We start from the raw sequence: 16,402 nt of genomic DNA on the forward strand, positions 1-16,402 counted from the left end.
TGTTCAATTATTCTTTGGTAACTTTTGTTTCAGGCATATTCACAATAACGTTTCTTGTTTGTTCGACTAACAGCTCCACGACGGCTTCTTCAAAAAACAGTTCGAACAACTCAACAGGTGAAAAGTTCCTGTAAGCAGCATAGTTTGGGTCGGGAAATATGCCAAGGCTTTTCTGGAGATCACCCTTCGTCCACTTAGAAGCAGTGGATAATTTCGCAGGAATCGCCGCATCAACTACAGCAGAAGTAACCTCTGATGTTCCGTAACTTTGCCCACCGGGGTCGTTGTGGTCAGACTCGCATCCACCAATGTGGCGTCCGTCAGAGAAAATAGTTTCAGCGCCGGCTCGTAGCTGCCGCCCGCTTAGATTGTCAATGAGCCCATCCGAGTTTTCATCGGCCGAGTGTTCATCCGAATTGGTGCTAGCCTCTGTCAGCTCGATATAAATAACTGACACATCGTCATCTTTCTCTTCGAGTATCTTCACTATTTCTTCCAACATCTACCTATCCAGACAATAAAATAACAAATAACCACTGCGGGAACGCGCCAGCAGCCATGCAAGAGATGAGAATGCAGCTTAAAAAAAATAAAAAGTTGTGTATCCTAAATGCCCAGCGTGACCATATGGCAACGCACAAGATAACGTACTCGTTCATGGATAAATCAAACGTATTTCTTTCACAAATGCTCATTGAAGGTCACATATTCAAAGAGCAATATGGAGGTAACGATATCCGACTATTGCTTAAACAACTAGTGAAAAAAAAAAAACACTTACTCCTTGGAGCGATGCATCGCGACGCTACTCGCAGAGCAACACTTATTCCCGCCTTTGCGAGGGGCTTTCACAAAACGACTGACAGCTGCTGACACTTGGTATCCATAAAGGGGACTCTAATCTGCCAATCAGCATGTCAAAGGCGATTTTGGTGCAGTTTTGTTAATATTAATTATTTGAAATCCACTGTGCAGACTAACGTGACCATATGGTCACGCTGGTCTTTAATGGGTTAAATAACAATAAAGTGGCAATACCATTTCAGTATTTGCAGTTTTACGTGTTTTATTTTTTTATGCAGCATTAAGCAGCATAATTTGTGTAATGAAACTTACAAAAACTTGGGGCAACACTCCCAAATTACTGCAATGACCGACACCAAGGAGCTAAGTGAAAAATCAGTCTTGGAGAAACCCAAAGAGCGACAGCACTATAAGAATATTTTCTAGAAGTCTCGGAAGGTTGCAGCACCTCCAGTGGGATGCTAGGCAACCCTGTTCTGAAAAGGCAAATTTTTTCAGAATGTTCCGTCACAGCCACAGATGTTCGGCAGTAAACCATAAAAGGGGTAAAGAAGTCAGTCCTATGGCATGTGGCTCTTAAAAGACAGCATTTCTTCGTATCTGTCACATTCCGCATGTGTCATGCTAAGCAGCTTGGTGCACAACTACACGGCATCCTCATTGTAAGTCATTCAGTTGTTGAGGCATGAAATATACTTTGCTGTAAGCAGTGTTTCCTTTAATGTAGAAACTCCCAAGTCATTGTAAGGCGAGAAGTACATTCCGATTGCATGTGAACTCATAAACTTAACATCAAATGAAGCCACACTCAATTCTAGTGACATGCCAGTATTGTATTTGGAGCATGGAAAAGCACAGTGAAGTGCTGCACATTTAATTATGAAAATTACAAGAAATAATTTTAGTTGTCGGTTCAGGTTTATTTAAGAACAACATTAATTTTTTTCACCATTTGATTTCTCAGCAAGCAAAGTTCACATCTTCGACATTGAGGATATTCATAAAATTATTTTGCTAGTTTCTTGTTCCTCTTTGCCCTTTCCTGCACTTGACACTTAGTGGAATCCTGTGCCACATTGAATAAATTTAAATGGTCGTGCTGTAAAGCTGTACTCGTGGAAAGTTGGAATAAAGCAACACAAATACATAAATCAATTTCATTATAACGAGGGCATATTGCATGCCATTCTTTTGCATGTCGAAGTTGCTTTTTAAAACTTGTTCTGGCTTCTTGTTTTCGCAGGCTTCACGTGTCGCAAATTTCCTGGTACCAACATGCCCTATGTAAAGAACTCTGGCCTCGCTTCTGGCATGGGACCAATAGCCTCTGAAGAGCCCAAGTTGGACAGCTCAAACCAAAACACAAGTGTTGTGCTTTTGTAACTCTCGTCATTTTTATGTTTTATGTTAGTCTTCTGAAGGGCACAATGTGGATTTCTCAAATGAGCATACAAATCTTGTGCCTTTCTATGCCTTGACATTTTTATGTTAATTTTATTTATGTTAATTATGCTAGTCTCCTGAGAAGCCCACATTGGATTGCTCAATCCAGAAAACAAGTGCTGTGCTTTGTTATAGTTCACTACATTTTTATGTTAGTTTTTGATATGGTTCCAGTAAAGATAGTGTTTCCTTATTAATATATTCTTTAAGTATCTTAAGTCATTTCATGCCAAACCACCCAATATTGTCAACTGTTCCATAATGGCCAACCGTTTCAAGTTTGCATGATTTTGAGTAGATACAATAAGAAAATTTGCTTTCATACATACCCTTGAGTAATTCCAGGGCAACCAACCAGCATTTTTTTTACCATCACAGATATAGTTGAAGCTCCGAACTCTTGCTCCCCATTTATTTTCCTTCGCAAACATTTTTTTGAATTTTGGCAAAAATTTATTGTTCTTGCCCAGCTAAGCTAGAAGGCACTGATACACGTTTCTTTGGAAAGGGAAATTGTATGATCCAGATATTCAGATGGTGTTCATGTCAAGAGACTGAAGTGGTGTGACTGCCAAAATTTGCAAAGTTTGAATTTTCTTCTAATGTAGGGAAATGCAGAAGGAACAAAAGAAATATAAAGTCAGACGGGTTGACTTGGGATAGCAGCAAAATATTTCAAGCCTTGGAGGTTCAGTTGATCCGCTAAAAAAAACTGTAAAGTTCAAATTTTTTTGCAAAAAGCTTCATGTTGAAGGTAAACAAATTAGCTTTGGTGGTTGGCACAAAAGTATATGTCGCCCATCATTACACAGCCCTACATGTCTGCTATGCATGTGACAAGTAACAAAAAGGTATTATTCTTTAAGTGCGATAAATTATTTTTTATAATGTTCATTTGTGGATCACACATACAGCATAAATATAGCATAAATATATTAAGCCATGTCATCTAGCAAAGAAAGATTGTTAATATAATTAGCCACAAAAACTACTCAACAAACTGACTGCCTTTTTTATCATCATGAAGGCAGGTGACGTCAAGCGCTGCAACTGCAGTCTCAACTCGTATTTTTTTAACATGAACGCAAAAAGTGGTCGCCAATGGTGTCTGACCACATCAGACTGAACATGGCACACATGACTTATAGATGAGCATGTTCCGGCTCTGAAACAGTGGTAGCAAACAACACCACAAGAATTTGTTCATACTCATGTAGGTTTTCAGTCTTAATTATGAAGGTGTTTTCTACTTGGATCATCATTGCGCTCCAGGGAGCAGGGCACTAAGTGTCCTGCTCCCTCTATGTTGCATAGCAATGTGACATGCCCTTTAAAATGCTTTGTATGAACAATAGCAGTGCTCTTTATGGATTTGCTGTCTACATAATAGCTGATATTGCTTTTTGTAAACAGCATGAAACATATCTTTTAGCACTGCAGGATTCCCTCACGTATTTAATACGTACGAGGTCTGTTAGAACAGTATTTGACCTTTTTTGCGAACACCTGATGAATATGAAACAAGCGCATTTTCATCAGCCGCCCTTGAACCTTTGTACGCATGCACGAATTTTTTCCCGCCTGCCAATAGCGAGAATTGCTGGGACGCAGCGTTTGAATGACGTAGTACACAGTACTCTCGGTTTTTTATTGCAAGGAAAATGCCGGAGCGACTGGAGCAGTGCTACTGCATCAAATTTTGCCAGAAACTGGGCGACAGCCAAGTGGAAACCATTCGGAAGATTCAGACTGCTTTGAGTGACTATGCTATGAGCAGCACACAGATTAAGGAGTGGTACAACCAGTTTAAATATGGCCACACATCGGTGGAGAGCAAGCCACGCTCCAGTCAGCCATCAACATGCCGAAATGACCAGGTCATTGCCGAAGTGAACCCCGTGGTGATGCGGGGCTGTCTGACTATCCAAGAAATTGCAGAAACGGTGGGCATCAGCACATTTTATCCACATTCCATGTGGCCATGAAGAGAGTTGCGCCGAAACTCATTCCCAAGCTGCTCACGGTGGAGCAAAAGCAGCTTCGTGTTGAAGTCTCATAGACATGCTGGATTCTACAAACAGTGACCCGAACTTTATGAACACCATAATCACTGGTGACAAGTCTTGGGTGTATGTTTACGACCCGGAAACCAAATCCCTGTTGTTACAGTGGAAGCATTCCACGTCACCAACCAAAGACCGCTAAGTGCGCAGCAATGTCAAAGTTGCTGACCGCTTTCTTTGACTCCCGCAGTGTGGTACACCACGGGTGCGCACCACAGGGTCAACCACTAAAGACTACTACAGGGATGTCCTCCATGGCCTATGTGATGCTGTTTAGCACAAGATACCGAAGTTGTCAACAGGAAATTGGCGCATCCATCATGACAACGCATTTCTTGCACTTGATTCAGACTTTTTTGGCAAAAAACCAGACTCCTGCAGTTCGACAGGCTCCTTACTTTCCTGATATGGCCGCCCGCGACTTCTGGCTGTTTCCCAAAATCAAGAGGCCATTGAAAAGAGCGCGATTTCAGACAAGAGAAGACATTATGGCTGCAACGACAGCTGAGCTAAACTCCATTCGGAAAGAAGCCTTCTCGGAATGCTTCTGACAATGGCAGCACTGCTGGGAGAAGTGGCTGGAGTCCCAAGGAGACTACTTTGAGGGTGATTAGGTTACCAACGCTCCAGTTATGCCAGTTTTTTTTTCTTCAGCCAAAGGTCGGATACTTTTCTAACAGACCTCGTATTGATATTTTATGTGCAATGGCTGTATGGGTTACCTGGCCCACACCAAACACAAGCTTCGTTGCGTTAGAGCATGTGTTCCTTGCAGATAAAATGCAGACCCTAACACCGCTTCTCTGTCATCTGTGTTGCAGACGAAGCCAGCTTTGTCGTCTGCAATCCCGGCCGGCAAGGTGTGCGCACATCCGAGAAAAGTCGGTGCTGACAAAATTTCAAAAAATAATTTCTCGCATTTAAAAATAATGCCTTCTTTAACTTCACACATGCATAGCAGACACGTAGAGATATCCAATAATGTATCGCATTTTTTGGCCAACTACCAAAGCTGTTTTTTCCTTGAACGTGAAGCTGCTTGCAAAAGATTAGAATTTTTTTAAAAGGCGATCAGCTGAACCTTCAGTGCTTCAAATATTTTTCTGCTATACTATGTCACCTGGGCTACAATTCTGTATTTAATTTCTGTTCGTGAATTTTTCGGATTGCAATTTGACTCACTTTTGCCGGTGCCAAAAGCACTTGAAGTATTCAAATATTTGAAACATTGGCTGTTTTGGCAGTTGCATCACTTCACCGTATTTCCACGCACACCATTGAAGGCCTCAATCAATACAATGTGCATTTGAAAAAGAATTTGATTGATGTCCTCTAGCTCAGCTGAGCAGGAAAACTAAACTGTCACCAAAATGCTACAAGATATCTGGCAAAAATAAATAAAAGTGGGTAACGAGTTTTGAACTCTAGCAAGCATATGGCAGTGTGTCAGCTATATGTGTGCTGTCAAAAAAAACGCTGGTCGATTCGGCATGGAATCGCACACCTGCAAGTGCATCTGTGCCATTGTCAGAGTTCAGTAAAAACTGCATTTTACATAACTTTGTAAGAATGGTTTATTGCTATTTAAAATACATGAGTAAAAATTAATAGGTATAAGTCCGCTTAAATTTAAAATGCAACAAAACATCTCCGGTAATGGCAATGATGTGCCTTTCATGTTTGCATGAAACCATATCTTTTTTTGTGAATTCTTTCGTTATTTGTGGCAATGAATAAAATTGAAACGGAACTCACACCATCAGTAACTTTGTTGTATTCCAGCGCATCACTAATACCTGTTTCTTTTTCATATAAAAGTCTGAAGCAGTTAATATGAATAAGTCACTTGATATGTAATGAGCTGCGCAGGAACGTTATCATGGCAGAAAACAACTGGATCACGCAACAGCAATGCAGCATAATAAACTGCTCCCATAAGCATCACTTATTGTGATTGCCATGTTTCAAAAGTACGTAAGGTTTACTGAAATTGGCAGACACCATTCAACCAACAAATAAGGATTGTACAGTGATCCTTTTTCAGTTTTACAGTTTTTTTTTTATTTGTCTGTGCCAGGTAGCATAATTCCTGTTCTTGAGCTGGATTATTCAGAGGTGTACATTACTAGCACAAGAAATGGAGACATTAAACTGATTCTCTAAATTTATTAATTCACTTATAACATCACGGCACATATTTCAGTTTGCAAATTGTAGCCAGTGAGCCAATGACGCCAGTTCCGAGATTTTTCCATAAATGTGAGAGAAATACATGGGCATTCCGGTTACTTTCGTGCTTCAGTGCATAACAGTGCATTTTGTTAAAAAAAAATTGAGTGCTACAGCAGTGCATTTCTACAGCCAGTTTGATGGCATGTGTCTCGTTACTGGTGTCATTCTGGAAATTCATTCTAAATGCATACACCTTGTAAAATTACCGATTACAATTCGTAAAAACATTTATTGGGAACTGAGTTTTTGTTAATCAGCTGACTATGGTGTCTTGATTTCTCATGCAAGTAATGTTCGGCACTCTGTAGCTAAAATTATGTTAGCTGCAACAGCCAGTCTTTAATAAATTCCATGAAACTTAAAGATAACCTCCCTGCATATTAGGTCTCAGTTGAGTACTGTGGGCTCAAGCAAATCGTGCCATGGTTATAGTACCACTGGCTACCTAATACAGAAAGCAAGTACCTTTTTTGAGTGTTCTTATTTAGTCATGTCAGTCTGCTTGTACTTTTATTTATTTAGGTATTTATATTTATAAATTTTTTTTTCTTTTGGGAAATGTGTTTTACTTGAGGGCCACACAGACTACATCTTCTGCATTCAATTTTGTTATGGTGTCAAGCTGCAAGAAGTTTGTACTTTTAGTTTTTAAGAAGGTTCTGATGTTCTCAAACTACAAATGGTTGTACATTTACACAGATGTTTGGTTACAAATAAACAGTTCACCTAGCAAAATGGTTTTTGTCTGCATCAGTTCAGCACTCTTGATTTTGTGGAGGACCATTCACTCTGACAATTGAAAAAGGTGGCATAACAGTACTGCTAGCAGCTTTAAGATATGGTTTCTTGCAGGCAATCTAGGAGCATGCTTTTGAGCCCAGGGTGACAGAGGCCTCCGATACAAAACGCCTGCATTTAAATTTTATCCCTATCCTCTCACAGCAAACATACCCACGTGACATCAAAGGTAATTATATGCAGCATAGCTCAGCAGTATTTTAAGGAAAGTGCAGGTTTAAACTGCTAAATACCCAGTGGGGCATAAAGGGCTTTCAACATAATTTTAGTGTTGATGTTCAACAGATCTGCAACAATTCTTCCATGGGCTTTCAATATTGACGAACAACGCATTTCAACAATAGTTCAATGGGCTTTTAATTTTGAGACTTGACACATCTTCAACAATGCTTCAATGGGCTTTCAACATTGACAAACAACAGATTTCAATAATACCTCAATGGGCTTTCAATTTTGAGCTTCAACAATGCTTCAATGGGCTTTCAACATTGACAAACAACGCATTTTAACAATACCTCAATGGGCTTTCAACATTGACAAACAACACATCTTCAACAATGCTTCAATGGGCTTTCAACATTAAAATATACCATAGTTTCAACGATATGCCAATGATCTTTCAAATTGGGAGGCCACAATGATGTTTCGACAAAATGTCGCGGGCCAATTATCAACAGCTGTCAACAATTTCCTCAATAATGTTTCAACAATTCCCCAATGATCTTTCAAGGTCATTTGTTGATGTTGAACAATAATATTTCAATGACCTTTCAGCAATTTTTTTGTAAGGGAATGATATAGATGGATGGGCATTGTTAAAGCCAAATATGAAAGAAAGCAGTTCCTGTTCCCCATGAGGCCAAATCCGAAAACATCGTCAATGTAACGTTTGTAGTAAAAAGGTTTTAAGGTCCTGGTTAGCAAAAATTTATCTTCTAGCTGACCCATAAATATATTGGCGTAGTTCGGGCCAATTCGCGTACCCATAGACGTCCCACTAATTTGCACATAGTGTTGTCCTTCAAATTCTAAGTTATTTAATTCCAAAATAAGGGCTAGCAAACTTGCCAATGTGTCGCTGTCGATGAGTTCTTCGGGTGATACACATTCGTAGCAATTGACGACTGTCATGATGCCATCAGAATGTGGAATGTTAGTATACAAAGATGCTACATCAAGTGTGACCAAAAGAGAACCTTGAGGAATAATGAGATCGATTATATCCGACAGGAAGTGGGTAGTGTCTCTTACGTAAGAGGCAAACGTAGCTGGGATATTACTAATCAGGGAATCTACGTAGCTGGACAAATTTTCTGTGACTGTACCTATACCAGAAATGATGGGACGACCTGGGTTGTTTATCTTATGTATCTTAGGTAAAAGGTAGAAACGACCAGCAACAGGACTTAGTGGAATTAGAGAATGAACCGCATTGTCAGGCACCTTTTTCTTCTTGACGAGGTCTAGCACTGTGCTTTTGATCAGAGATTTATATTGCTCATGGGGTCATGATCAAGGCGTTTATAGAACGCCGCGTCTGCTAGCTGTCTGTGGGCCTCTGCGGCGTAATCGGACTTGTTCATTATGACAACGGAACCACCATTGTCAGCAGGCTTAATGACGATGTCTTTGCGAGAGGAAAGGGTATCTAGTGCTTTCATTTCGCTGGCGGACAAATTACGGCGGAAGGGTGCTTTTTTATGCGAAGCATATTACGAGAGCTCAACCCAGCTCCTCAGGCGCGCGGTGTCACCTTCAATACCACGTGACACCGTGACGTCACGACAGAGGAGAAACGCGCCTCCAACTCGCGCCGTCGCTCGCGGCGTCGCGGCGGTATATAAGCAGCTACGCTTGCCTCTACTAGACACTCACGAGGTGAGATGCCTCCTGGAGACAGAGCTGCTCGTTGGAATGAGAAGCGAAGGTTGCGGCGTGCTACAGAGACTGATTTTCTAGGTGGCTTTGGCTCCACTCTTGCAAGATGGGCTGGGTGGGAATCGAACCAGGGTCTCCGGAGTGTGAGACGGAGAAGCTACCACTGAGCCACGAGTACGATGCTTCAAAGCGGTACAAAAGCGCCTCTATTGAATGCGGTGTTGCCTTAGAAACGAGCTGTTTCTAGGCTCAGGCGTGCGTCGCTTGCTCAGGCGAACATTTCGTTGCCGCGCCGAACGCTGCGTTGCTCGACGCTCACCGCGTCCAATGCGGGGCGCGTAGTCGCTGCGCCGTAGGCCATTACACCCCTTGGCGGGTCGACGGGAACGCTGTCGCGTTCCACTCTTGAAGGCGAAGCAGAGTAACGCATGAGTTGTTTCTTCGTCTAGCCGAACCAAATATAGCCAAGCAACAGCAGTTCACCAGGCTAAACAGTGGTTCAACAACTAAAATAAAGGCTAGTATGCTTCGCATCCTGGGCTTAACCTTAGCTAAGCCACAGCCATTTTTTGATACAATTGCAGAACGTCTCGTTGTACTGCTTTGATATACATGTCCAAAAATCTATCGCGCTGTGTGGGAGGGACCCAGTACTTGCCAGAGGGTAACGCGTGTTTCGAATTGCTTGAATTGGAGCGGTCATGGAAATATTCGCGCAAGCGTAAGTTCCTGGAGAAATTATCCAAATCTTTCAGTAGTTGAAATTCATTATGTCCACCTGTTGCTGGACAAAAATTAAGACCACGACGTAGAACACTGCACTCCTCAGTTGTTAGCTGAATGTCCGAAATATTAACAATATTATTTAGCTCCTGATGGGCAAACCTACAAACAGAGGATGACGAAGAAGTGCCGGAGTGTACTTCTAGAGGTTTGGTTCGAAAAGGGGCAGAGTTGAATACTTTGTTCTGGCTTCCAGAAGGGCACACAACACCGTCACGGGACAGTTTCTTGGCTTTCAATGCGTAGATTTCATTCCGTTTTTTGGTTGCGATTGCCTCTAACGCGGCGGATTGGCTAGAGGACAAGTTCAAGCTCGCAGCAATTTAACTTTCTTGGTTCATGAATTTCTTACTGGAAGAACGATAGTGATCTAACCCGACACGGGAGTGTTGTAGTGAAGCATTTGTTAGTATGTTATCCCATCTAGCTATATTGCGTTCAGACATGTCCGACAGAGCTGGTTTTACAACAATACGGAGACCCTTTGGTGCAACAGCCGCAGCTAGGTAGGTATTTAGCGTATGCACATGTAGAGCATTGCGAATTCTTTTTTCTGTAGCCTTCCTTAGCCTTAGAAATTCATGAGAACACAGGCAAGAAATATTGTTACCCGGAGACACAGCCTTTACTCAATTTGCCGCTGCATTATCCACGGTTTTTGTGTGGGCTCTGCGAAACTCGAAGCGGGGACCTTTCGGGGAGGAACCTGTAGCGTCCTGTGCTGAAGGCGACTGTGCTGTGCTGAAGGCGACTGTCCTGTGCTGAAGGCGAAGCGAAATGAAAGCACTAGATACCCTTTCCTCTCGCAAAGACATCGTCATTAAGCCTGCTGACAAAGGTGGTGCCGTTGTCATAATGAACAAGTCCGATTACGCCGCAGAGGCCCACAGACAGCTAGCAGACGCGACGTTCTATAAACGCCTTGATCATGACCCCACTGAGCAATATAAATCTCTGATCAAAAGCACAGTGCTAGACCTCGTCAAGAAGAAAAAGGTGCCTGACAATGCGGTTCATTCTCTAATTCCACTAAGTCCTGTTGCTGGTCGTTTCTACCTTTTACCTAAGATACATAAGATAAACAACCCAGGTCGTCCCATCATTTCTGGTATAGGTACAGTCACAGAAAATTTGTCCAGCTACGTAGATTCCCTGATTAGTAATATCCCAGCTACGTTTGCCTCTTACGTAAGAGACACTACCCACTTCCTGTCGCATATAATCGATCTCATTATTCCTCAAGGTTCTCTTTTGGTCACACTTGATGTAGCATCTTCGTATACTAACATTCCACATTCTGATGGCATCATGGCAGTCGTCAATTGCTACGAATATGTATCACCCGAAAAACTCATCGACCGCGACACATTGGCAAGTTTACTAGCCCTTATTTTGGAACTAAATAACATAGAATTTGATGGACAACACTATGTGCAAATTAGTGGGATGTTTATGGGTACGCGAATTGGCCCGAACTACGCCAATATATTTATGGGTCAGCTAGAAGATAAATTTTTGCTAACCACGACCTTAAAACCTTTTTACTACAAACGTTACATTGACGATGTTTTTCGGATTTGGCCTCATGGGGAACAGGAACTGCTTTCTTTCATATCTCACTTTAACAATGCCCATGCATCTATATCATTTTCTCACACGTATTCTGCATCTACTATTAACTTCCTTGACGTCAGTGTTTCAGTGCTAAATGATAAACTATCTACTGCCTCATACAAAAAGCCGACAGACAGATGTCAATATTTACACTTCGATAGCAGTCACGTTAAACATTGCAAGACCAGCATTCCTTATAGCCAAGCCTTACGTTTTAAAAGAATTTGTTCTGAGCAATCAGAGTTTCAATAGAATTGTGGCACCCTAAAAAACGCTTTAGCCAAACAAAATTACCCACCAGAATTAATTGACGATGCAATAAAACGCGCAGACGTGCATGACCGAAGGACGCTTCTTTGCATTAAGAACAAACCGACTCCCTCACCCCAGGCAAATCTTGTCCTAACCAACACAGCGTCAGTCTCAAATGTTTCGCATGTATTAAAGAAACACCACAATATTCTAATGCAAAGTGAACGCCTCAAAAACATATTCTCTGATCCGCCTAAAGCAGTATACTGTAAAGCTAGATATATTCGAGATATACTAGCATTATCATCTAAGGCTGACCGCCCTGAAGCCATCGGATGCCATTCTTGTCGAAAACCGCGATGTAAAGTATGCCCCTACATGGCCACATCGCAACAGGTTACTAGTACGTCTTCAAACTTTTGTTTAAAAATCAAAGGCGATTTCGACTGTGACACAAAAAACGTAATATATATGCTTGAATGTACGCTCCGCAAAAAACGGTACATCGGACAAACAGAAGGGCCTTCCAGATTCCGCTTTAACAATCATAAATCCCACGCTAACACGTTGCCCAAACCTGCCCATCTCAACACACGTACATCTTCCTGACCACTCACTTGACAAACTGAGTGTCACGTTGCTTGAATCTGGATTTCGCTCGAATTATGATAGAGAAGCCCGCGAATCCTTCCTTATCTATAAGTTTGATACTGTCGCGTGTGGTATGAATGAATGTGTAGGAAAATTGAGTTGCCTGTCTTTGTAGCCCATCACTTGTCCCTTCTTCTACTAGTACGTCGCTATTCCCCTTTTTCTGTGTCTGTGTTTGCTTGATAACATAGCACATATTGAGCGCATATCGACGTTTTGTTGTCACGTGGCGATTAGTTTTTACAATCCATTTCGGTAGGTTTTTATGCTTTGTATCTTAGATTATATGTTTGCAATCGCCATCGGTCTATACACGTGTCAGCTATCCTTTGAACGATTCGGATGGATTTTGTTCGCCCCTTTTATTCGTTTTTCATGTTAACGTATCTTCATTTGGTTGATAAGCACATGTATATTAACTGTACTGACACCATGCAATGTATTCTGATGAAGGCCGGACCCCGGCCGAAACGTCAATAAGCCGCTTCATACGCGCGTCTACTTCACTGTGCACATATATGTATGTATATATATATATATATATATATATATATATATATATATATATATATATATATATATATATATATATACATAGTAGGCAAAGAGGGATTCGTCAGGCTACCTTTTAAACATAAGGAACTTGAGTGGTCCTACCAGGTAAACAGAACAAGTATTTAATTTGAACAGTTTCGATCGGTGGACCGATCTTCATATATATATATATATATATATATATATATATATATATATATATATATATATATATATATATGTATGTATGTATATATATATATATATATTCGCAGACCACTTCTAAGACATGCATCCTGGCTTCTTTTGACATTTCGTTGTCCTCGCTTCCATTGTTGGCTAAAGTGGAAGGACTTGCTTCTGAAATACAAGATCAACTAACTGGGCTGCAGACCTGTACGACGCACAAGCACCAGTTCTGAGACGTCGGTGCACCAAAATTTCTTTAGTTCCTCGAAGAACGTATTTTTTCTGGCATTGCCTAGGAGGGCTGCGAGAATCTTCACCATGCTTGGTAGCACGTATACCTGCGAGCAGCTATTTGATAAACATGAACAAGTGGTCCCAGCGCTCAACAATGACTTACACATACTCCGGTTTGTCATATGGACCGCGCTAGCATAGTATCTAGCTACGGACATTCCAGGCTTGGTCATAGTGAAGCGTTGCCAGGAATTAGGCCAGCATACTGTCGATTAGAGGAAGTAACACGCTTTCGTCTCTTGTATAACCCTCCGTTCTTGTTGTACTGGGCTTCATGCTGTGTTTTTGGGTTTGTTGCTCTTGTGGCCATATTTGCAAAATCAACTCCCCTTCCCTATCTCAGCGGCCTTTGATTATGTCTATGAAATATAAGTGGCATGGTGTTCTATGCGAATTTGAGACTCTTGTTTAAAATAGGTTGGTGAACTCTTGTAACGGCCTTCGCATGACGATGTCAGCTTGGGGGCTGGTGCGATGTGGAGCAACAGGGCGGACCCATTTATAAGATTGAACCCAAATGTTACTACCACCTACCGAGTGGCCTTAAAACGCACGACACTAGTATTCATTTACATCATATTTAAATAACCGTTGCCTCACCATATATTTTTACAAACTACAGCTAATGCTTACGTCACGATGCGACGTGTACAATGTGCTCAATAAGGCATTTGCTTGAACCATGATTTATTGCTCTGCACACAATTTCTCGCACCAAATATTTCTCTAACACCTGCTATATTTTTATGTGTCCGATCTTGCGCTGCGTAACATGGCATTGACGCAGGGCTGCTAATGCATTTCTCGGAAAGAAGGTATCTTTAGTCGACCTTTCAGACACTTTCATGAACCTGCCGCTTGACGTTGTGAGTGCTGCTGTACCTTTTGTACATACGAACAATGTAAGAATGGGTCCCTCTTTATGTCATCCTGATCATCTGCGGTAAATTATTGTTAATCTCTTTAGAACCGTGCCTTGGAATGATCAACTTTCTTTAGCAGTTCTCTTTCCCTATTATGCAATGATCTATGAAGGAATTATAGGCAAGTAAACGCGGACGGTGAAACCCACCTAAGTTGCTTGTATTGTGCCACCGTAGGTCGTTGATCCAGAGTCCCACAGGACGATGCCGCCGCTGGAACGCGGTGAAATAATGGTGCGTTCGCCTAACATCATGGTCGGCTACTATAATGACCGCGAAGCAACAGCTGCCGCTATCGACGCTGACGGCTGGCTGCGCACAGGTGAGTTGCCAAACAGCGATGAGAGTATCTTACCTGCTTACGTTGGAACGAAGTACTAATTCCCACATGAACGGTGTTTATTAGCCATACAACGTGTGAACAGTTTGAATTACGTTTCATTGTTATGTTATAAGGTTGTGTCACTTTCTTTCCATACAGTAAAGAGAAATACGTTATCACCATACCTACCTAATATAATAGCTAGAATCTGAGCTATAAAATGTTCTAGTACCGCTGCTAGAGGCTGAAAGCGTCAAAAAATAAAAGAAAACAAACACTGAATCGCACCAAAATGAAACAGTGTTGAATAAAGAAAGCCTTGTTTAATAAAGAATGAGACACTTCAGCCTGCTTACGCCTAGGAGAGGGAAATCACTGTAGTCTCTTTGATGAAATGTTTCTTTCCGGGGTTTTTGTCCGCGCAACCCCTCTCCTGCGTTCTAAGTGACTTTTAAGTGCACCTCGGTAAGGTCAAATCAAAATGCGCCAAGCGTCTCAACGTGCTCGCTTGCCCGCCGAGGATTTCGCAACCGCAGAGGCCGCTCATACTCATTGAATTTGATATCGATGCTTATTTATATACACTAACTTTTACACTCATGACGTAGTACTATCTCCTACGCATAGGCGGTGGCGTGACGTGCCAAATGAACCACGCACTAGGCACACCTTTATTCAGTGGCTGCGACGTGACGTGTGCAATGATGCACACACTACGCCCACCTTTAGTCAACGAGAACCGTGGAGTCGCCACGGTTCTCACACCGGGGAAGTGAGCTCGCCTCGCCACCTGGACGCCTGGGCTCGATCCCCACCCGCACCAATATTTACGCCATTTTTTGTTCAAAACTGTTTCGTTTACAGGAACCTCCCTGAGGAATTTGACGTCAATCCGAGCACATCTTGCAGTGTTTTTGCTCTTTGCGCCGTCGGCCATTTTCAGTACCACTCGTTGCGGACAACAACGGTGGCTTTTCTGCCTCATGGGACATATAATGCTTTCGCATCAATAAAGGCGAAACAGTAGCAGCGCCAACTTATACGCGGCTGATTATCTGACGTAGGGTGTGGGTGCCTATCACGTTGACGTATCCACCGCTTAGACTCAAAGTTCGTACTGTCGTCTGTACATCTAACAGCTGAAGATAGAAGCGCTGGCTCAAGCATATTTCGCGTGAATGGACATGTGCGGTGCCCCAGCCGACCTCAGAGTCAGTTGTCTAAGCATGTTCCGCAAGCGCGCTAGAGATTATGTGGCCGTGCCGATACTTACCGAGTCTTGTCAGAAGACTGCCGCTTTCGTTCGTTGTCGTCATGACGTCGCCATCCACCCACCCTCGTCGCTCCACGGATGCCAGTTCTTATTCATTGCATCGTAATCATGGCGTAGTCATTGAACCGTGGTTATGCCAATAATGTCATTTTTTGGCGTCATTCTGTGGTCGTTATACAGTCGTTGTCACGCATTCGTCATCTTGCCGTTTTTGTGATGCCCATGTCATGACATTGTCGTCATCCGACATGGGCATCCTCATGAAGACGAGCCCTCACGAGGGCCTTTCTCAGCCTCATCTTCCCGCACTCTCACGTGGTGAGGTGAGGGTCGCCTTCGAGACGCTATG

General features: G+C 42.3%; 2 protein-coding genes across 3 annotated transcripts in view; both read left to right on the forward strand.

Moving 5' to 3' along the window:
* Positions 1–16,402, forward strand: part of LOC135907763 (uncharacterized) — a 331,017-nt gene that overhangs the window by 88,755 nt on the left and 225,860 nt on the right. The window lies entirely within an intron of this gene.
* Positions 1–16,402, forward strand: part of LOC135912163 (probable 4-coumarate--CoA ligase 1) — a 116,332-nt gene that overhangs the window by 11,126 nt on the left and 88,804 nt on the right. For both annotated transcript variants that reach the window (XR_011507857.1, XM_070523171.1), the window contains exons 4-5: positions 2,048–2,172; positions 14,636–14,780. Coding sequence is in view for 1 of the 2 variants with exons in the window: in XM_070523171.1 (XP_070379272.1) it covers positions 2,048–2,172; positions 14,636–14,780 (270 nt within the window). In the remaining variant the exon portion in view is untranslated. The remainder of the gene's footprint in view (positions 1–2,047; positions 2,173–14,635; positions 14,781–16,402) is intronic.

This window comes from Dermacentor albipictus, chromosome 8 (assembly GCF_038994185.2).
Source record: "Dermacentor albipictus isolate Rhodes 1998 colony chromosome 8, USDA_Dalb.pri_finalv2, whole genome shotgun sequence".
NCBI classification, from domain to species: Eukaryota; Metazoa; Arthropoda; class Arachnida; order Ixodida; family Ixodidae; genus Dermacentor; species Dermacentor albipictus.